The 23104-nt window shown below is 44.2% G+C and overlaps 1 protein-coding gene across 3 annotated transcripts in view; it reads left to right on the forward strand.

The window, feature by feature from the left end:
* The window catches only part of SPHKAP (SPHK1 interactor, AKAP domain containing), a 343766-nt gene that overhangs the window by 271411 nt on the left and 49251 nt on the right, over positions 1 to 23104 (forward strand). For all 3 annotated transcript variants that reach the window (XM_088466497.1, XM_088466516.1, XM_088466507.1), the window contains exons 4-5: positions 5510 to 5569; positions 10963 to 11097. In XM_088466497.1, coding sequence (XP_088322623.1) covers positions 5510 to 5569; positions 10963 to 11097 — 195 coding nt within the window. The remainder of the gene's footprint in view (positions 1 to 5509; positions 5570 to 10962; positions 11098 to 23104) is intronic.

Consider the following 23104-nt stretch of genomic DNA (forward strand, 5'->3'; position numbering starts at 1 on the left):
ACAGTTTTTATATCAAAATTCTGGAACATGACAGGGAGCATGATAGGGGAGGAAGTATGACAGGGAGGCTCTGCCTACCCTGACCGCATGTCAGATGATGTTGTTCATACACACTGACATGGCAGTTAGGAGCGGATTGTCTGGTACCTTATCACCGTTCACTTTATCTCCTAACACAGCTTAGTAAATAGACCCCTTAGTCAGCTATTTGTAATTTTGCAACGTTTAACCAAACAGCCAGGTCACTGCACTTTTAAAAGTGTGTACAAAATGCGAAATCCTTAACAGAATAATTCCCTGTTGAATAATAAACGACATGGTAATACTGAGGACCAGTTGCCTATGACCAGTGGCCTATCTATCATGGGTGCAGGTATGCGATGCACATGGGTCCAGGGGAACCCTGCACTGCATACCCTGCATCCAGGGCAGACCACTGTGGCTTCCCATGCTGTGCCCCCCTCCCTATACACAGCAACAGCGCCATCTTTTCGGTGATATATTCAGAAAGGTGAAACCACACAGGAGCTAGTAAAGACTATACTGTGTTTTTGTCCTCTTCTGCACATGCTAAATCTTTTGGAATTTATCGCCAGAAAAATGGCACCACTGGGACCAAGTTTGGGGGTAGGAAGAAGACACATGAGCCCACCATCTCTTAAAGTGCTCTTGCATGTATGACAGAAGAACTTATTACATCTAAAGTATTTAATGCATGTAAAACTAACGAGCAATCATTTTACAATATGCAAATATTAATATGTATTACTATGTAACTATTACTCTGTAAGTAGCTGAACTATTATAAATTACTTTTAATGGAAATCAAATTTGGTTACATTAGTAAGTATGTATGTAACAATACCCATAGATTGTGAAACTCAAAAAAGAGAATTTACTCCTTATATGTTCCTATATTTTCTTTAAAATTCACATCCAGGTAAATGATGTATAAACTGTGTTTCCATGTTACCAGTAATATAAACTACAGATTCATGTAATTATAACAATGTATATTCCTGGAATGTTGTCAGTCCCATGTATCACTTCCATGTGTATAAATACAGTATATGCTTCTTACAATGTTTTTAGATAAAGAATTTAGTTAGTTAATCTTATCTCTCCTTCCTCAACCTGTCTCCTTGATCCTATCCCCTCTCACTTCCTCCATAGCCTTCCTCCTGATGTCTGCACTCACACTGCTTACCTGCTCAACTTCTCATTCTTCCCTGGTACCCTTCCCTTGTCCTTCAAAACACCCTGGTCTCCTCCATTCTAAAGAAATCCTCACTTGAGCCTTTATCTTTCTCTAACTGCCGCCTCATCTCACTCCTCCCCTTCACCTCCAAGCTCGTTGAGTGGGTTGTCTACATCCAACTCACCACCTCCCTCTATTCTCACTCCTTAATAGACAAACTCTAATCCGGCTTTTGAACTCTCCATGCCACCTATACTGCCTTCACCAACAATGATTATTTTATGACATGGGCAACACAGACCCATAAAATAATTATTGCCCCTGTCATAAAAACATTTTTATTGTAGCTGAATAGCATTTAATGAATATTGCTGTCTAGTAGAATTAATAAATAATATTGCTATCTTAATAAAAGTTCATTTTGTTACCCTTATGTATTATTAAAGTAATATTGACACCGCAAGGGAATTATTGTTAATTTTTGCCTTCTTAAGCAATACACAATGTTTGTCCTCATTATAATAAATTTTGAGGATTGTGGGAAAGGGCCAGTGGAGAGAGACAGGTGGAAGAGAGGTAGCTGGAACATTGGGAAGGGGTAGAGTTGAGAAGCAGGTTGCAGGGTGAGATAATGAGATGAGTGCATGCAGAGGCTTCAATTAAATTAATTAGTGGTGCATTATGGGGTATAAGAGAAAACAGGTGGGGTGTGCGGTGTCTGGAATGAGCATTGTATCGGATGGTGTAAATGTTTTGTTTGAAGTAGGTGGCAAAGTCATGGACGGTAAGGGAGAAAAGGGGTGATGGCTTTGGTGTGTAGAGAAGTTAGTTGAATATCGCACTGAGATGCCAGGGTTAGAAATCTGGATGGGATAAGTGCAAAAGGCTTGTTAGCAAGGGAAAAGCTGGAAGCTGAAAGGATAAATTTATGGTGCTGGGAGAAGACTTCTTCTTTAGCAGTGTGGGAATACTTTTGCAGGTAGGGAGTTTGTTCTGTGTGTCACGGCTGAGGTTTGACTCAGCAGAAACTGTATGTGGGAGCTGTAGCACCATTGCCGAACAGATCCTTCATTGCTAGCTGGACCTCCTTCCCATAAGAAGGAGAGAGACTCTTGGGGACTTACGCCATCTGGAGATTTCAGTGTCATCTCTTGCATTAACAATATTTTCGCCTACGATAAGGAATAATGAATAGGCCCTCTAATATGAGAGTAGTTAGGTCAGAGGGGAGGAAATAAGTGAGTCAGGCAGCAAAACTGTCATGGAATTGGCAAATGATGGTGGTGCAGAGAGACTAGGTAGATCGTGTGGACTTCCAATACACAAAGTAAAAGGTGCATGACGATGTACCATGTTTTGTTATCCGGTATGCAGTCATATTGTTGATAGTCACAATGTTGATATTCAGAATATTGACAATGTAGTGTCATATGGCTATAAATGTCGACAACTTCATTAATCATGTCGACATGTTTATAGCTTCAACATTTAACATGTTGACATTGTCAAAATGTTGATATTATACATGTCTACATTGTGAACATATCAGACTGCAGTACGGTTTAATATTACTGTTAGGGTTAGACTGTGACTAAGATTAGGCTGTGACTAGGGTTAAGGTTAGGGTTAGGCTGCGACTAGGGTTATACTTTGACTAGGGTTATGTTTAGACTGTGACTAGGGTTAGGCTGTGACTAAGATTACGCTTATGCTGTGACTAGTGTTACGCTGCGACTAGGGTTATACTTTGAATAGGGTTAGGCTGTGACTAAGGTTAGGGTTAGACTGAAACTAGGGTTATGGTTGGACTGTGACTTGGGTTAGACTGTGACTATGGTTAGGATTGGGCTGTGACTGGGATTAGGGTTAGGCTGTGGCTAGCGTTAGGCTGTGACTAAGGTTATAGTTCGACTAGGGTTAGGATTAGGCTGTGACTAGGGTTATACTGCGACTAAAGTTAGGGTTAGGCTGTGACTATGGTTAGGCTGTGACTAGGGTTATACTTCGACTAGGGTTAGGGCTAGGCTGTGACTGGGGTTTGGCATTGTCTAGGCAAATATTTCGACTAGGGTTTGGCTGTAACTAGGGTTAAGGTTGTGCAGTGACTACGTTTTATACTTCAACTAGGGTTAGATTGTGACTAGGGTTTGGGCTATACCGTGACTACGGTTAGAGTTAAGATGTGACTGGGGTCAGGGTTAGGCTGCAACTAGGGCTTGGGTTAAGCAATGACTAGGGTTAGGCTGTGACTAAGGTTAAGATTAGGCTCTGACTAGGGTTATATTTTGACTAGGGTTAGGTTTTGATTGTGACTAGGGTTAGGCTGCGACCTAGGTTATGCTTATGCTGTGACTAGAGTTACGCTGCGACTAGGGTTATACTTCGATTAGGGATAAGGTTTGGCTGTGACTAGGCTTAGGGTTAGACTGAAACTAGGGTTATGGTTGGACTGTGACTTGGCTTAGACTGTGACTATGGTTAGGATTAGATCAACAAGAAAACGGTTGAGTCCGCACTAGTAATCTATGGAGCGATTAAACAGAAAAAATGTTGATAGTTATATTGGTTTATCACTGGGACAATCCTGGATAACTCTTGGTTGGTGGTGCACCCGATAGGGGTATTTTTGCTCACGGCAAAAAGGAGAAAGACAAATTATGCCTGTACTGGGGCACCCTTTAGAAAAATATTTATTAATTTAATGTCAATATGATGAATGCAGATATAAAACGCAACTTTTAATAGGAGTTTTACCCCTATAGGTAGAATATATATAATGAACGAGATATATAAAAAATATGAGAAGGTAATAAATTCAATTGGTAATGAATGAATGATCACAAAAATAGAGATCAATCATGGAAATATACAGAGTATAGAATAAATGCCATACATTAAAAATACATATGAAAGTCAATCCATGACAGGGTGATCATAAGCTAAATCAATGTCAATCGCAGCTAAATAACCATCTAGGATTTCAAAGAGTCAATTAAGGGATCCTAATTGAAGAAAGAAGTAAATTATCGTGAACACATAGTGAATACTTATGTCAGCTCTACAGAATGAGACCTTGTCTGAAATATAATAACAGACATAATTTGATGATTTTTTTCAAATGTTGATGAGTCTACACTCATTCTGATTTTACTTCTACACCCACTGTGTAGTATTACGTGTGTCTCTTTTCCCTAAACTAGTATGATTATTGAATTTATGTTTTAGGTAAAAGGGTGATGCATCATGCAAAAATAAATATATATTATGATGCATCACCCTTTTACCTAAAACATAAATTCAATAATCATACTAGTTTAGGGAAAAGAGACACACGTAATACTACACAGTGGGTGTAGTTGTTATCCACACACTTATCAGCGAAGTAAAATCAGAATGAGTGTAGACTCATCAACATTTGAAAAAAATCATCAAATTATGTCTGGTATTATATTTCAGACAAGTCTCATTCTGTAGAGCTGACATAAGTATTCACTATGTGTTTAAGATAATTTACTTCTTTCTTCAATTAGGATCCCCTAATTGACTCTTTGAAATCCTAGCTGGTAATTTAACTGCGATTGACATTGATTTAGCTTGTGATCACCCTATCATGGTTTCACTTTCATATGTATTTTTTATGTATGGCATTTATTCTATACTCTGTATATTTATTCTATACTCTATATATTTCCATGATTGATCTCTATTTTTATTTGTGATCACACAATTGATTATTAATATCCAGAGTGGATTCATTCATTACCAATTTAATTTATCACCTTCTCATATCTTTTATGTATCTCGTTCATTATATGTATTCTACCTATAGGGGTAGAACTCATTTTTAAAGTTAGGCTGTGACTAGAGTTAGGGTTAGGCTGTGATTAGGGTTATACTTTGACTAGGGTTAGGCTGCGACTAAGGGTGGGATTAGGCTGTGACTAGGGTTATGGTTAGGCTGTGACTAGGGTAAGGCTGTGACTAGGGTTATGGTTAGGCTGTGACTAGGGTTATGGTTAGATTGTGACTAGGGTTTGGTTTAGGCTGAGACTGGGGTTAGGCTGTGACTGGGGTTAGGCTATGACTAGGGTTAGGAATAGGAAGTGACTAGGGTTAGGGTTAGTTAGTCGACATTCACACATGTTGATCATGTCAACATTGTCAATGTCAAAATGGAGACCTTATCGACGTGCTGAATGTCATCATTGTAATTTTCTAGCTTGTACACCGCACCCTAGTTATTCTACTGTCACTTTTCATGCTGGTCAGATGCCTTTTCTATTTTAACTCTTCCCCTGCTTTTTTTTTTAGATCTCTTTTGTAAATATCAACGCTTTTAATGAGGATTCAAGCCATGAAGCACTCAGAAAAGTAAGTAATTTTCACTACACATTCTCCTTCAGACATATTAACAATAATTGTGTAAACAGTATATTTCTAATTATTAAATATTGAAAGCTATAGTTTAATGAGCTCAGTCGATGAGAATCCAGCTCAAGAATGTTAGTGCGACATTCCTTCTTGTGTCACCGCAAAGTTTCCCTATTGCACAAAGTGGCAGACATAAATCTTCTACCTGGTACCTGTAATAATAAGGAAGAAGTGACAGAGCTACTGTGTATCAGTCACAAAGGTGAGAGTACTGTGACATACAAGAGCACTCTAGAAAGCAATGCACGTGGTCTCGCAAATTGCTATGTGTGGCTATGATAAAAAAAGTTACTGTAGTTCCCAACATTTATAACATAAAATGTTAAATAATGCCTTCAGATTTCACCAGAGTGAAGACTATGAGCATGTTCGGGGGATAAAAGTCACTAGACCCTAATTTTAAATTACTATTTGAAACTTGCAGTCTGCCTTCACCAACCACTGTAAATAGGTACTAGTCCACCAAAATCTAACATGTTGGGCAATATAGGCAGCAAGGTGGCACAAGGGTTAGTGGAAGGAGTAGACCCTAGGCGCTGCAGAGAGCAGAATCCAGGTCTGTAGAGGGAAACAAAACGTACAATGAATAGAGTCTAAATAATAATGACTCAGTAAACAACTGTATGTAGTGGGATCTAGTGACGGAATCAATACATTGTGCTACAAATGATGGTTAGCGTTACTGCCTCACAGCACTGAGGTCGTGGGTTTGATTCCCACTACGGCCCTAACTGTGTGGAGTTTGTATATCCTCCCTGTGCTTGCGTGGGTTTCCTCCAGGTACTCCGGTTTCCTCCCACACTCCAAAAATATACTGGTAGGTTAATTGGTTCCCAACAAAATTAACCCTAGTGTGTGAGCATGTGGTAGGCAATATAGATTGTAAGATCCACTAGGGCAGGGACAGATGTGAATGGTAAGATATTCTCTGTAAAGCGCTGCGGAATATGTGTGCGCTATATAAATAACTGGTAATAATAATAATAATAATAATAATAATAATATTTGCATGGTCTTCCTCCCACAATCATAAACATACTGGTTGGTTAATTGGCTTCTGACAAAAATTGCACCCTAGTGTCCATGTGGTAGGGAATATAGATTGTAAACTCCACCTGGGGCGGGGACTGATGTAAATAACTGAAATATTTTCTGTGATGTGCTGGGTAATATATGTGCTCTATATAAATAAGTAAATGTACTGTATACAGAAATAGTGACTAATAATAAATAAATACTTCCAGGTGCAAAAATATTGGAACATTGACAGAATTTTCATATTTTGGCCTCTATTCACCACCACAATGGCTTTGAAATGAAACACACAAGATGTGCTTTAACTGCAGACTTTCAGATTTAATTTGAGGGTAATTACATCCAAATCAGGTGAACGGTGTAGGAATGACAACGGTTTCTATATGTGCCTCCCACTTTTTAAGGGGCCAAAAGTAATGGGACTATCAACTCAAAAGCTATTTCATGGACAGGTGTGGGCTATTCCCTCGTTATTTAATTATCAATTAAGCAGGTAAAAGGTCTGGAGTTGATTCTAGGTGTGACATTTGCATTTGGAATCAGTTGATGTCCACTCTCAATTTGAGATCTAAAGAGCTGTCACTATCAGTGAAGCAAGCCATCATTAGGCTGAAAAATCAAAACAAACCCATCAGAGAGATAGCAAAAACATTAGGTGTGGCCAAATCAACTGTTTGGAACATTCTTAAAAAGAAAGAATGCACCGGAGAGCTCAGCAACACCAAAAGACCCGGAAGACCACGGAAAACAACTGTGGTGGATGACGGAAGAATTATTTCCCTGGTGAATAAAAACCCCTTCACAACAGTTGGCCAAATCAAAAACACTCTCCAGGAGGTAGATGTATATGTGTCAAAGTCAACAATCAAGAGAAGACTTCACAAGAGTTAATATAGATGGTTCACCACAAGATGCAAACCATTGGTGAGCCACAAAAACAGGAAGACCAGATTAGAGTTTGCCAAACAACATCTAAAAAAGCCATTACAATTCTGGAACAACATCCTATGGACAGATGAGACAAAGATCAACTTGTACCAGAGTAATGGGAAGAGAAGAGTATGGAGAAGGAAAGGAACTGCTCATGATCCAAAACATACCACCTCATCAGTGAAGCATGGTGGTGGTAGTGTCATGGCGTGGGCATGTATGGCTGCCAATGGAACTGGTTCCCTTGTATTTATTGATGATGTGACTGCTGACAAAAGCAGCAGAATGAATTCTGAAGTGTTTCGGGCAATATTATATGCTCATATTCAGTCAAATGCTTCAGAATTCATTGGACGGCGCTTCATAGTGCAGATGGACAATGACCCGAAGCATACTGCAAAAGCAACCAAAGAGTTTTTTAAGGACAAAAAGTGGAATGTTATGCAATGGCCAAGTCAATCCCCTGACCTGAATCCGATTGAGCATGCATTTCACTTGATGAAGACAAAACTAAAGGGAAAATGCCCCAAGAACAAGAAGGAACTGAAGACATTTGCAGTAGAGGCCTGGCAGAGCATCACCAGGGATGAAACCCAGCGTCTGGTGATGTCTATGAGTTCCAGACTTCAGGCTGTAATTGCCTGCAAAGGATTTGCAACAAAGTATTAAAAAATGAAAGTTAGATTTAGGATTGTTTAGTTTGTCTCATTACTTTTGGCCCCTTAAAAAGTGGGAGGCACATATAGAAACCGTTGTAATTCCTACACCGTTCACCTGATTTGGATGTAATTAGCCTCAAATTAAATCTGAAAGTCTGCAGTTAGATCACTTATTGTTTGTTTCATTTCAAAGCCATTGTGGTGGTGAATAGAGGCCAAAATATGAAAATTCTGTCAATGTCCCAATATTTATGGTCCTGACTGGTAATATAGATATATATATATATATATATATATTATAAAATCTGTGCAAGTGTGTGTATATATATATATATATATTATATATGTTTAATAGAGTGTGTGTGTGTGTGTATATATATATATATATATAAATTGCTTTATGTGTGTTTGTGTATGTATATATATATATATATAATAGCTTTATGTGTGTGTGTGTGTGTGTGTGTGTGTGTGTGTGTGTGTGTGTGTGTGTGTGTGTGTGTGTGTGTGTATATAGATATATTAGAGACTGTACATGTAAGGTCCAATTTCAGTCCTGTACGACTATTTTGCTCTTTTGATTCTTTTTTTTGCATAAAGTCCCAAAAGTGCCGCCTTGAACTATCTATTGGACACGTGAGTGGCCCCAGGGTAGAAACATTTTGTATATCGAGGCGTGCCGGCTCATGCCTGTGTTATATATACAGTATATATTATAGATATATATAGATATGTAGATGCATTTAGTTACATGTATTTGGAGGGGTGTGTGGGTTGTGTGGAGGAGGGGTTGAGGGGGGCCCCCAGAAATATCGGTGTGACGGGCGCCAAGATTTTTGTTGCCGGCTCTGCCTGTCTGTCCCCCCCCTGCCGCCGCCTGCCAACTGCCGCTGCTCCCACAGTGCCACCTACCCCGGAGCCGGCGCAGCTACCTGCTCTCTACCCCAGCGCGCTGCCACGATCAGGCAGCACAGCAGATGGCCAGGCCGGTCATGTGACCGGGATCCGGCGCATCCGCCTGGCCCTTAGTCAGAATGAGCTTCTGCATAGAAGCTCATTCTGACAGTCTACAGGAGGAGAGGAGCCAAGATGGCCACAGGAGGGCATGCTGTGCATGCCCTGCCGCTGCCACACCTTCCATGGGCCTTTGCGGAGCAGAGCTGTGAGTAACAACTCACGGCTCTGCCTCCATCTTAAGGCCCAGCCAGCGATTGTGAAGTAGACAGGCCGCTGCCCGCAGGTAAGACTGAGACTGAGTAAACTAATGACAACTATAAAGCACAGCTAGCTTGGGGAAAGGCCTGGGGGCAAAGAGTGGTTTTGTCAGTGCTGCGTCTGGCAGTGACTGACTATAAGAGGAGAGGGGGTGGTGTAATCTGTATGTGTATAAATATGTATGTGTGTGTATAAATGTATATATATATACATGTATATATGTATAAGTATGTGTGCATATACTGTATGTATACATATACATGTGTGTGTATGTATAATTGTATATATATATATATATATATATATATATATACACACACACATATACATTCAGCCCGGAACTCTGGATAAATTAACTGGTAATCTCAAGGGTGCCCTCCTAGGTTAATAAACAAATTCCTAATCCAAGCTGAACAGCCCCTCAGTAAAAAAACAGGCAGCACTCCTCAGTAGTTGTAACAAAGTGATATATTGTCACAAATCACATTGGTTTTTTCATCATGATATGTCCTGATGAAAAGACAGATGGGTTTTAAAATGTTGACAGCACCTACTGAGGAGGGCCACCTGTTTTTTTCCTGAGGGGCTGTTCAGCTCGGTATGGGATGTTGTTAGGGGGCACTAGGCAAAATTTTGCCTGGGCACCAAATGAGCTAGGGCCGTCTCTGGAAACCGTTTTAATTCCTACACCGTTCACCTGATTTGGATGTAATTACCCTCAAATTAAATCTGAAAGTCTGCAGTTAAAGCACATCTTGTTCGTTTCATTTCAAAGCCATTGTGGTGGTGAATAGAGGCCAAAATATGAAAATTCTGTCAATGTCCCTATATTTATGCACCTGACTGTATGTGCGTAACACCACAAGTCCAATTTTGTGGGCAAAACATCAAATCCTTTGCCTCGCTCAGAACCAGTCTAAGGGCCACATGAGCCAAGGGCCTGTTGTGCGAGGCAGGGGAGCTGCGACCAGCACTGTGTGGGTGTGGCCAGTGACATGTGGGCGTGGCTACCCCAGCTCTATCAGCCCCAATGTCTCCCTAAATAAGTAAAAGTAGCAAAATGACATAATTTTGTGAGGAAAATAGAAATACAATTTTAATACCTATGATCTATGTGTGACAGTGTGGCCAGCTGTGCAGCTAGTCATCATCCTGTCATGATGATGGGCCTACTTTTATGTGGAGACCTGGAGCTGTAATCCCGTCCATCCCATTGTTAATCTGGCCCTGACCTCGTCAGGATGATCTGCGAGATACTCCACTCTTTCCATGTAGCTGAAATATCCGTATATGTTAGCAATACCCCAGATGTATTCCTCATCACAGAGATAGAATACCCTATTTATAGTTGAAATCCTGATACTGTACTTACACTTGTGCTTTAGTGAGTTTCAATGAATTCTTCCTGTTATTGTTATTTTCTTCATCTGTGGATTTATATAATAGATATTTATAGTTATTATGTGTGACTAAACCTACTCTTTTCTATTCTAGAAACTGGACAAAGTGTCTCCTGATCTGCACAAGCTGATCCAGTCAGTAAGGTCACAGGAGCTGAAAGAGAACGAGGTTTTGCTGCTGAGCGGTTTAACAGACAGGAAATGTGGGCCGACAACCGAGACCCAACAGGTAGGTGTAGTAATCAGGATCTGGTTTACATATAAGATTGTGTTCCCACCCACAGCACCTTGGGAACCCAACAGTTTCTGAGACCAATCTCACTGTTACTGGTGCTAGAAATACCATTTAATGTTCTGTAAACTCAGAGCCCGCCCTATACCTTGTTTTTATCTCTGCATTCACTTTGTCTGCTCTGTATATCCCAGGTTTCTATCTTTTGTCTGGTGTTAATCAGACTAGTGAGCAGCCTAGACCACCTCATCTGTGAGAGGCTAACAAAGGTGTGTCAGGATTTCCAGTCAGTCTCTCACTGCCTGGGGAGCAAGCTGCTGGCCTTAGAGAGACACCTACTTTTGAAAGTGATTGCTGTGCTAAACTGTTGTTTTGTGAGTTGGATAGTACAGACAGGGCGCCGCCCCCGGCCCTGCTGCCTTCCTGTACCAGCGGATGGAGTTTGGTTGCTATGACAAAAGGGCAGGCGCGATTTGACACACTGCTGGTTCCCTGCGCTCAGACTGCCTGAAGGGCAGGGGTGGATTGAGACAACGGGGCACCTCCCGCTGGGCCGGACCTCTTCCCACCAGTGACCCGGGTGAAAGAGGGAGTGGGTGGGGAGGCGAAGAGTGATCGTCAAGGAACAGAGTACAGAGGATCAAATGTAGGGTGATGATCAAACATTATCCAAACATCACCCTTCAGTTCACTGGCACTGTTGCTGCTGTTCGGCTGTCTTCACACACAAACACACAATAATATCTGTGCGCAGGCTCAGCGTGTCTGGCCGCACACACTGCACGCAGGCTTAGCGTGTGTGGCCGCACACTGCACAGAATGGTGGCAGGAAGGAGGCGGGGACACCTGCAGCTCTGCACAAGTTGCACCCTGCCAGTGACCCATGGTTAGTAGCAAATCTGACATGATTTGATCCTTACATCAATGCTCTCAGCAAGCTAGTAAGGAACTTTTGCATTGCTGTATTTTGATTGCTCACTCATTAAGTATACTAAATACTAGCTGAAGTACACCTGCAGCCTTTATTTGTTTACATCGTGTTTGCCTATAACCCCATTCCACTGATCCTGAAAGGACCCCACTGTTTGCTAACATGCTTGCAAATAATGGCGTAACTACCGTGGGGGCAAGGGGTGCAGCTGCTATGGTGCCCAAGCTGCCTCTGTGGTCCGCCGCTTCCCCTGTACCCAGCCACATACACAAGTTCAGTCCAGTCAGAGCCGTCGAAGGGGGCCCGGGTGTCAGCAGTGTTCATTTGGTGCTGGCCTGTCAGCTGATTACAGCTGGTAGATGGCTCCTGATTGGCTGCCAGTCGGAGAGCTCAGATTGGCTTGCGACTAATGCCAGATTCAAATTCCATTGGCGCTGTCTGTCCACGTCTGCTGCCTGCCGATGTGTCAGCTGTAATCAGCGGTCCGGCCCCAAATCTACACTTGCTGGCTGCTGAGGGCACACAGGGGGAGGCGAGAGGCTGCTGGAGGGACATGTAGAGGTGAGTTGCTGGGTGGGGCCTAATGTGTAAGGAGCACTACTATTGTGTGGAATAATGTGTTATATGGGGTACTACTACTACAGTATGTGGCTTGATCTGTAAAGGGCATTACTGCGTAGTGTAAGGGGCATTACTGTGTGGCATAATATGTATAAGGAGTACTACTGTATGGCATAACCTGAATGGGACCTGTGTGGCATAATCTGAATGAGGTCTGTGTGGCCAAACATGAATGGGCTCTGTGTGAGGGCAAGTGTGTGTGGTTTTATTACCTTTAAGATCTTGCTATGTGGCCCACAAAGTTCTAGTTATGCCCAGGGGCACTGAGAGGGTGGAGGGAGCAGGTACTAATTACCCAGGCCAGGGATTATTGGAGGGGCCTGGGTACCAATGCCGCCCCCCCTCCTTCTTACCTATCAGCAGCCCAGAACATGCTGCTATGTGCTGGGCTGCAACGGAAGACTGCTTGATGCTGGCTCTTCTGCCTGTGGGAGGGAAGGGAGCGATCGCACCCCCATCCTGGATTTGTGCTGGGCTGAGGGGCTCACAGCGCCCTCCTACCCAGCGCAGGGAGCTGTTCAGCGGCAGTAGGACCGGGCAGGCCCCCCCCCCTGTTTGGACAATGTCTGGGCCCAGTACTCCAGTCCCGGCAGTCCCTCCCTGATGGTGGCCCTGCCCCTGGCTGCCTGTGGGAGGGAAGGGAGCGATCGCACTCCCATCCTGGATTTGTGCCGGGCTGAGGGGCTCACAGTGCCCTCCTACCCAGCGCGGGGAGCTGTTCAGCGGCAGTAGGACCGGGCGGGCCCCCCCGTTTGGACAGTGTCTGGGCCCAGTAATCCAGTCCCGGCAGTCCCTCCCTGATGGCGGCCCTGCCCCTGGTTATGCCCTTGCATGCAAAAACAGAGGCTCTGGATTTAATATGAACTTGCATGAGTCATCAAGTTTTTTCAGACTGAGGATAAAAGGATACCTTTGTTGCATTCTCACAGGATTTTGGTGAACTGCCAGTTTCCACTGGAGCCAGTACTGGAACCTGTGTAATTTAAGAGTGTCCCCATGTTTAGCGATTGTGTGGCCCTGATGAAGTTCAATTGTAGGCAAAAACCTAATCCTTGTCAAACTACACCACCATGCCAAATTTGGTGGAGCTAGGGCCAAAACTCTGGCCATGCATAAAGGACAAAAAGACGGACAGACAGACACACTTTCTCACTTATTATATAGATATGCATGATAAATCATTCCCCACCCTTTAAAGTAATGTCTGATAATAAATATATATATATACATTGCACGGTAAACAGCCTTTCTAGTCACGTCATGCCATGACGCGACTTGGTAGTGCCAAGCGTCTTTTCGTGCAACTTTTCACTTAAGCAACTTATGCTGATTAAAATAATAAGCAGCATTATATGTTACAGTGTCACAGCTGCTGACACGGAAACGTAGCTTTGCGCATACAAAAATAACCGCAGTCGCACACAGAATATAATCATGTCACATATCATTTTAATCAGCAGAAGCTGCTTGTCTTTCCAATTTACGTCTCTGCGAATAAGACACATTTTAGGTGAAAAGTTGCAATAAAAGATTCTCAGCGCTACCGAGCCGCACGCCGCTTACGTGTTATGTGTAACGTGATTTGTAGCTCACGGAGGATAGATGTATTTGGACACATCTGTAGGTTATTCCACCTGTAGAGAGAGAAAAGCATTTTGTTTAGTTAGTAGTGTACTAGACAGGTTATAATTTGTGTTTATGTTTTGCTTTTACTTTTACTGCAAAAAAACAATAGCTACTGCTATTTTTAGCAAACTGACTGGACTGCTGTGCTGTGAATTGGCTGCTGCGTGGAATAGCCTACTGTCTATCTCAGGAGATGGCATACCAGATTATAATGCTCTAATCCACAGCACCCACCATTCCTATATTTGGGGTGCAACATGGTATGTGACCACATTGTTTAAATACGTCTGGCCAGAAGTGGTCTTCATGGAAGAATTGTGGCCAAAAAGCAATACCTGTGATGTGGAAACAAGGCCTAGTGACCCAACTATGCACGAAACTTAGGACCTGGGGTGTAGAAAAATGGCAGCAGGTGCTCTGGACTTAGGAGTCAAAATTTGAAATATTTGGCTGTAACAGAAGTTTGTTCGCCGAAGGGCTGGAGAGCAGTACAATGCTGTGTGTTGTGTACCCCACCCCTGTGTGCCTTCCCCCCCTGTGTGACTCCCCACCCCTGTGTGCCTTCCCCCCTCTGTGTACCTCATCTCCCCTGTGTGCCTCCCCACCTCCCCTGTGTGCCTTCCCACCCCTGTGTACCTCCCCACCCCTGTGTACCCCACCTCCCCTGTGTACCTCCCAACCCATGTCTACCCCACCTCCCCTGTGTGCCTCCCCACCCCTGTGTGCCTCCCCACCCCTGTGTACCCCACATCCCCTGAGTGCAGGGCTGCCATAAAAAATTGTGGGGCCCGGTACTGACAAAATAGGCAGGGGCCCGCCCCCCAGGGTATGGGGCAGAGGTGGGCGGAGCTGTGGATGTGGATGAATCTACTTCGGGGGTGAGGGACGGAGGGCTGGACCTATTGGGGGCACAGATTATTTGTTCGTAAGTATGGTTATATTACTTGCTGTACTGACATTTCTATTTGCATGTTTTTAAATTAATATATCTAAGCACAAGATGTTTTGTATATACACTGTACAGTATATATTTATATATATATATATATATATATATATATATATGTGTGTATATATATACCAAACACACACAAAAAAGCCTCTGGTGCTTAGCTATATTAAATTAACAGCATGCAAATAGAAATGTCAGCACAGCAAGTAATATAGTAGCACTTACCCACATGTATGTGTGTGATATATATATATATATAGTTCCCCCTCCCTACAACAGATCCCAAACATCACCTGGCTCTCGTTCGCCTGCTGTCCAGAGCCATGGGGGAGAGGACTGCAGTGAGTCACTCAAAGACTCTTGGGAACTGCTTGGAGGAGTTATGCACCGCAGCAACTCCCCTGGACTGTAACGCACGTCACTCTTGGAATGCAGCCAGAGAAGAGGAGAAGAAGAGTCTCCTGGCATTTAGACATGGAGCTGGCTGTGAGCCAATCACAGCTCGCGGAACGGCAGCCAGCCAATCAGCAGCGGCTGCTGCCGATTGGCTGACTGTTGTTTCACGAGCTACGATTGGCTCGTGGAACTACAGCCAATCAGCAGCGGCCGCTGCTGATTGGCTGGCTGCCGTTCCGCGGGCTGTGATTGGTCAGCGGCCGGCTCCATGTTTTAAATGCCTCCGTGACTCTTTTCTTCTCTGGCTGCCGGTGAATTGAATATTCCACCATTGACGTGTGGTACCGCACATCACTGCATTCCACACCTCTGCAGCTCTGCTACCCGTGCCCCCTCTCTCTCCGGGCCCGGGACTGGAGTCCCCGCAGTCCCCCCCTGATGGCGGCCCTGCCTGTGTGCCTTCCCTGTGTACCTCACCTCCCCTGTGTACCTCCCTACCCCTGTGCACCTCATCTCTCCTGTGTGCCTCCCCTCCCCTGTGTACTCCACCTCCCGTGTACCTCACCTTCCCTGTGTGCCTCCCCACCCCTGTGTGCCTCCCCACCCCTGTGTACCTCATCTCCCCTGTGTGCCTTCCCCTCCGTGTGACTCCCCACCCCTGTGTGCCTTCCCCCCATGTGCCTCCCAACCCCTGTGTGCCTCCCCACCCCTGTGTGCTTTCCCCCCTGTGTACCTCCCCAACCCTGTGTACCTCACCTCCCCTGTGTGCCCCCCACCCCTGTGTACCTCCCCCCTGTGTACTTCATCTCCCCTGTGTGCCTCCTCATCTCCCCTGTGTGTCTCCCCATCCCTGTGTGCCTTCCCCTCACTGTATGCCTCCCCACCCCTGTGTGCCTCCCCACCCCCATGTACCTCATCTCCCCAGTGTGCCTCCCCACCCCTGTGTACTCCACCTCCCCTGTGTACCTCACCTCCCTTGTGTACCTCACCTTCCCTGTGTGCCTCCCCACCCCTGTGTTCCTCCCCACCCCTGTGTACCTCCCCACCCCTGTGTGCCTCACAACATTTTCCTATTGGAGCCAACGTGTGTGTGTATTTTTTTAATGTAGCCTATGTATATCTTTATTTTCCTATTGGGGCCAATTCAATTTAGCCCGATGTTGAATAGCGCAGGGAAGAGATTCCTGGAGCTATGCAATTGGCAGCGCTGTTAAGTTGGGTACACAGATGATATTTGAATGATTTGGGCGATTCCGACAGATCAGAACAACAAATCGTTCAAAATTGTCTGATGTGTACCCACTATGCCGGCCATTGCGTTCTCTCATTTAGTCGTCAGCCGCATCAGGTCATCTCTACATGCAGCTTAACCTGATGATGCAGCTGACAACCCCATGCAGCAAGACGTGGCAGAGGCCAACATATCGGATGGTCGGGCACCAGATCGTCTAATGTGTACTGGCCGCCCAATATTTTGTCCCGTCTCAGTAGGGGGGTTGCTGGTCGCATTGTTGGGTACACACATCGTCTAATGTGTACCCAGCTTTAGTCCGACTAAAGGATTTATGCATGCACCCTCCTGAGGGTGTGAGCAGAAATGTAACTGAAATGACGTCCGTGATGCTGTTTTTCAGATTAGCGAGGCGCTGACAGCATTACAAAAGGCACTTTAGTTGGAAAATGCTGGTTAGCATGCCTAAACACCTGGCTTAGGGCGCACCAAGCGGCATCTCCCGACTAAGTGCCAGTCACGGGGGAAACAATTGAATAGCTCCAGAAAATCAAAACCTATAGAGAAATTCAATTCCTCTGGGTGATGTTTAAAGTAATGGGAGCCCAATGGATCAATTCTATTTATTCGGGCATCCATTACTTTTGACACACCCAGAAGTACTGGGTTTAGCCGTGCTAAACCTGTCTAAACTCATGGTATCAATCCACAGACTATTCGCACAGTTTTTCTCACCCCTCAGGAAGCTGCGAAAAGCAATGTGTAACCCACAGTAATGCGTGCCCGAAGGAGAAGTATTTGAATTGATCCATCGGCATAGGTGCCACCCAGAACAATTAGATTCCCCTGTATGAGTTTGCTTATTTTTCCTATGCCAATGTGTGTGTGATTTTTGTTTTTTTCACGCAAAGCTTATGTGCTTTATTTATTTTCCGTGGCAACCAATGTGTTTGTTTTTTTCCTTATGGGTGCCAATGTGTTTTTTTTTTTTTCATTTAAAGATTGTGATTTAGTTATTTTCTGCGGCAGGGGGCCTATGAGTTGGTTATTTTCCTTATGGGTGCCAATGGGTTTTTTTCATGCAAAGCTTATGTGATTTATAACGATTACATGATGTGTTTGTTTTTTTCCTTATGGGTGCCAATGTGTGTGTGTGGGGTTTTTTTTTTTTTATTTCATGTCAAATTTATGTGATTTTATATGTTTTCTGCGAATGCCTATTTGTTTCTTTATTCCCCTATTGGGTGGGGCCCTATGGATTACTTTTTCTTTTCTTATCGGTGTCAATGTGTGTGTGTTTTATATGCGAAGCCAATGGGGCTTATGTAATAGGTATGTGATCTGCAGCTGCTGCTGGGATTTATGCGGGTCTTCCCATATTTTTTAAGAGTCAATTATTTTAAAGGCAAGACCAAGGTAGTTTTGCTTTTAAAAGATCACAACTGATTACATAAGCCATTATGTGTGTTTTTGTTCCAGGCATGTTGCAGTGAGTCAGTTAATGAGTATGACACGTATGTACTATCTATAAGTGGTGTATAACCTGTCTATAGCATTCAATGAGAGTCTATAGCAGTAGTCGCCAACCTTAATTGAGGTGTGAGCTACTTTAGTAAAATGAAACCTCCTGAAGAGCTACTAAACTTGTAGAAAAATTAAATCTGGCTAATAACCTAAAAATTGAAGGTAATTTAAGGAAAATGTAAAAAAAAATGTTTCATAGAAAACAACAATGCATTTAATTATTACAGTGATATTATTGTAGTTTGTAAATATAATTTAAGCACAGTCACATTTCACTGTTAATTACCGGCTCCAAGGAGGTATGTGCAGTAGAGGAGCAAAACATACTGCATAGGCAGGGCTGCTGTGTAATTTTCCAGCAGGGCTGGGCAGGAGTCACTCACTCTGCTGTAGCGTAGACGCCGTGGGCGGAAGCACAGCTGTGGCAATCACCTGACGTGCTTCTCTGTGGCTCCACCCATGGCGTTGAACCACAGGGGAGCATGCGTCAGAGATCACTTTCTCTTAGTTTACTTGGCAGTACTGCAGCTACGTGAGCTACCAATATTAAGACCGCAAGCTACAGGTTGGAGACCGCTGGTTTATAGGTAGTGAGAGAGGGAAGGATAGAGTAAGAAGTACAGGGGATGAGAAAAGGAAACATGGAGTGAGAGATGCAGGAGGTTACAAAGAAATGGAAGGAGGGAGTGAGAAATGGAAGGAAAGAGTGAGAGATGGATGCATGATACAACTTTGTTTCATGTGGCTCATGGCGCTCATGACATGTAGCCACACCCCCGGAATGCGTGACCATGCCCATTTTTAACCCAGTGCGCCAGAGGCGCGCACACTGAATCCCCATACCCCACTTCAAAATTCCCCCTTAGACCACTGGTCCCAACATCAGTTGTAAGATTGCGGAGCTGGCGGAAACATGGTCAAACATTGAGATGCATAGTGTGATCAGATTTCTGCATCTAAAGGGCACATCAGCAGCTGAAATCGGCAACTTGTCGAGATGTACGGTGATAATGTCATGTCACAGAAACAGGTTTGGGTTTAGTGCACTGCTTTTGATAACGGCAGAACAGACATTCAAGATGAGCAGCGATCTGGCCAGCTAAGCACGTCCACCACAGATAACAATTTGTGTCATATTGAAGGTCTGAATCAGGAGGATAGTTAGAGATATTGCTGACAAACTGAACATCTCAGTGGGTACTGTGCACAGCATAATTTGTGAGCAACTGGGGTACAGGAGAAAGTGCTCACGCTGGGTACCGAAGCAACTCACAGAAGTTCACAAAACCAATAGGATGGGATTGTCTCTTGGTGCGCTACCATGAGGAGGGGGTGCAGTTCCTGCAGCGTACTGTTACAGGCGATGAAACATGGGTGCATCATGTGACACCGGAGATGAAGCAAGCATCTATGACATGGAAACATGCATTGACCCCACCTTTAAAGAAATTCAAAACAACTCCATGCGCAAAGAAGGTCATGGCGACCATGTTTAGGGACCACAAGGGTGTGCTTCTTATTGATTTCCTTCAGATACTGTGAATGTTGTCCACTATTGTGACATATTGAGCAGGTTGCTGAAGTCAATTAATTGAAAAAAATGACCTGGTTTGCTGCAAACAGCTATCGTATTTCTACATGATGACGCCAGGCCACACTCACACGTGAGTTGTGTCCTGCCTGTGGGTTGGAGTTGGTCGGAACAGGCATGGGAGGCTGAAGTGGAGACTTGGGAGGCGTGGATGAAGTTGGGAGGCATGAGCCAGGACTTCCTCATGCATGAGGTGAGGAGTTAGAGGAGCTGTAAAGGATGATGGGCCCTAGGGCGAGGACAGGAATGCAGTGTCTTTATTAACAGCGAGTAGGAATGAGAACTGGAGATAATGATACTGTATAGATGAGCAGAATCGGGTTGGGGTTTGATGCTGGATTGTTGAGTAGGCCCAGAATGACTGGTAATGCTGAACTGAAGAGCTGCATCAATTTGAGACCAATAGTGATGAACTGGAGTTCTGAATCGGTTGGAGCCCGATGAAGATGTTTTGAAGTCCTGAATAGGTTTGAGACAGATGATGATGAGTTGAGATCCTGGAGTGGTTTGAGACCGATGATGATTACTTGGATTTCTGAATTGGTTTGGGATTGATGATGAATGTATCGGATGGGACCGATGTTTTGGAGATGACAACTTGAATCGATGATTGGAGATATTGAATGAGACCGATGATTGGAGGTATTGAATAAGACCGATGATTGGAGGTATTGGATGGGACTGATGATTGGAGGTATTGAATGAGTCCGATGTTTGGAGGTATTGAATGAGACCGACATTTGAAGGTATTGAATGAGACCGATGTTTGGAGGTAATGAATGAGACCGACATTTGAAGGTATTGAATGAGACCGATGATTGGAAGTATTGAATGAGACCAATGTTTGACGGTATTGATTGAGACCAATAATTGGAGGTTTCAGGTGGGACTAATGTTTGGAGGTATCATCTGGAACCGATGGAGGAAGTAAGGACAAGTCTTAGTGGTAAAACCAGACTGGAGTGCAAGATGGTATTGAAGACTTGTTTACCAGACTTTGGAACTGGATATAACAGACTGGGACAGTACAGTTACAGAGTACCTGGGAGCTCAACACAGAGCTGTAACTTCAGCAAGAAGTGACGTCGTACTGGAAATAAGAGCCAGTCAGGGAATGGAATTTATAGGGGTGGATCCCCAGGATTGGATGCTGTAATCAGCTGGTCTGGGAGAAGCGCTCTGAGTGAAGGAAGAGCGTCAGGTGACAGAGTCCAACATGGCTGCACCCATACTGTTGTTCTGGAGGGAACTTTGGCGTGCAGTTTGTAGCCCATCATGCTGGGAAGACATGTGAGAAAGGGACTGCGGAGAGCCATCTCCATGCTCAGTGACAGGACACTGAGTGGATGGGGCAGGGGCAGTACAGGTAGACCTCAGCACCAGTCGGGAGTGATGTGCAGCGTGACCTTACCTCAGTGCTAGTCTGGACATGCCCCGGAGAGGTAGGAAAGAGGTTTTAAGAGTCTGGAGCTTGAAAAGTTTTTACTGCGCTACTATTGGGAGATACTAGACCATCTACCCTACAGCCATGACCTGGCACCGAGTAATTTCCATCTCTTTGGACAATTGAAGAAGCACCTGGGTGGAAGATCTTGTAACTTTATCTATTGAACCACCCTTGTGTATATATATATATATATATATATATATATATAAGGGGTGTGCACCGGCCACTTTTCATGTTTTGGTTTTGGATCTGGATCTTTCTTCGTGTTTTGGTTCTGGATTGGTTTTGCCAAAACCACCCTTCCATGTTTTGGGTCTTGGATCTGTATTTTTTTGGAAAAAAAAGCATAACAAATCACAGAATTTGTTGTTTTTTTTTTGTTCCTACGCTATTATTAAACTGAATAACATTAATTTCCACTCATTTCCAGACTATTCTGAACACCTCACAATATTGTTTTTAGGCCAAAATGTTGCACCGAGGTAGCTGGATGACTATGCTAAGCGACACAAGTGGGCGGCACAAACACGTGGCTCATCTAGGAGTGGCACTGCAGTGGCAGACAGGATGGCAGTTTGAAAAACTAGGCCCCAAAGAGTACATAATGCAAAGAACAAAAATAGGTGCAAGATGGAATTGTCCTTGGGATATGTTGTATAAACACTTTAACAAACCAATAATTTCATCGACAGGGTCTGCCACACGACTGTGGCTAAAATGATTGGTTCGTTTGGGCCCCCACAAAACAAGCTGGCAATGAATCTGTCCCTGCACAAAATGGCTCTACAGAGGCAAGATGTCATCCTCATCCTCATCCACCGATTCCTCACCCACATCAGTGTTGTGTACATCCTCATCCTCACAGAGTATTAATTCGTCCCCGCTGGAATCCACCACCACAGGTCCCTCTGTACTTTCTGGAGGCTGGTCTTCCCGGAAGAATTGATCATTCATTTTGATGAACATCATCTTCTCCACATTTTGTGGAAGCAACCTCCGACTCCTTTCGCTGACAAGGTTCCCAGCTGCACTAAAAACTCTTTTGGAGTACACACTGGAGGGGGGGCAACTTAGGTAAAATAAAGCCAGTTTATACAGGGGCCTCTAAAACAAGAGATAGGGTAAGAACTTACCTTTGTTATCTCTGTTTCTACGAAGTCCATAGGGTCCACAGGGTTGACCTTGGGGGTTATAGCTGGAACAGGATCCATGGGCACCACACAGTTAAGCTTTTAGCTCCCAGGATGCACTTGGGTCCTCCTCTATACCCCGCCCCCGAGCCACAGGCACCTCAGTTGGTAAGCAGCCTAGGCCAGGGGAGAATATGGAACAGAGAGAAGGAAGACTGGAACACACAAGAAACCATACTCACAGCAATAGGAGATGGAAAACCGGTGACCAGCCACACAGCCCATTTGAAGCCAGGTGCGTCAGGGCGGGCGCCCTGTGGACCCTATGGACTTCGTAGAAACAGAGATAACAAAGGTAAGTTCTTACCATATCTCTTGTTTTCTACTTCAGGGTCCATAGGGGGTCCACAGGGTTGACCTTGGGGATGTCCCAAAGCAGTACAACTAAGGGCGGGGACGCTCCTGTGCTGAAAGGAGTACCCGGCGCCCAAAGGATGCATCCTGAGAGGCAAAGGTGTCAAACGCATAGAACCTCAAAAACGTTTGAATTGAAGA

Source organism: Taudactylus pleione, unplaced genomic scaffold (assembly GCF_031769625.1).
Source record: "Taudactylus pleione unplaced genomic scaffold, aTauple2 ptg000066l, whole genome shotgun sequence".
NCBI classification, from domain to species: domain Eukaryota; kingdom Metazoa; phylum Chordata; class Amphibia; order Anura; family Myobatrachidae; genus Taudactylus; species Taudactylus pleione.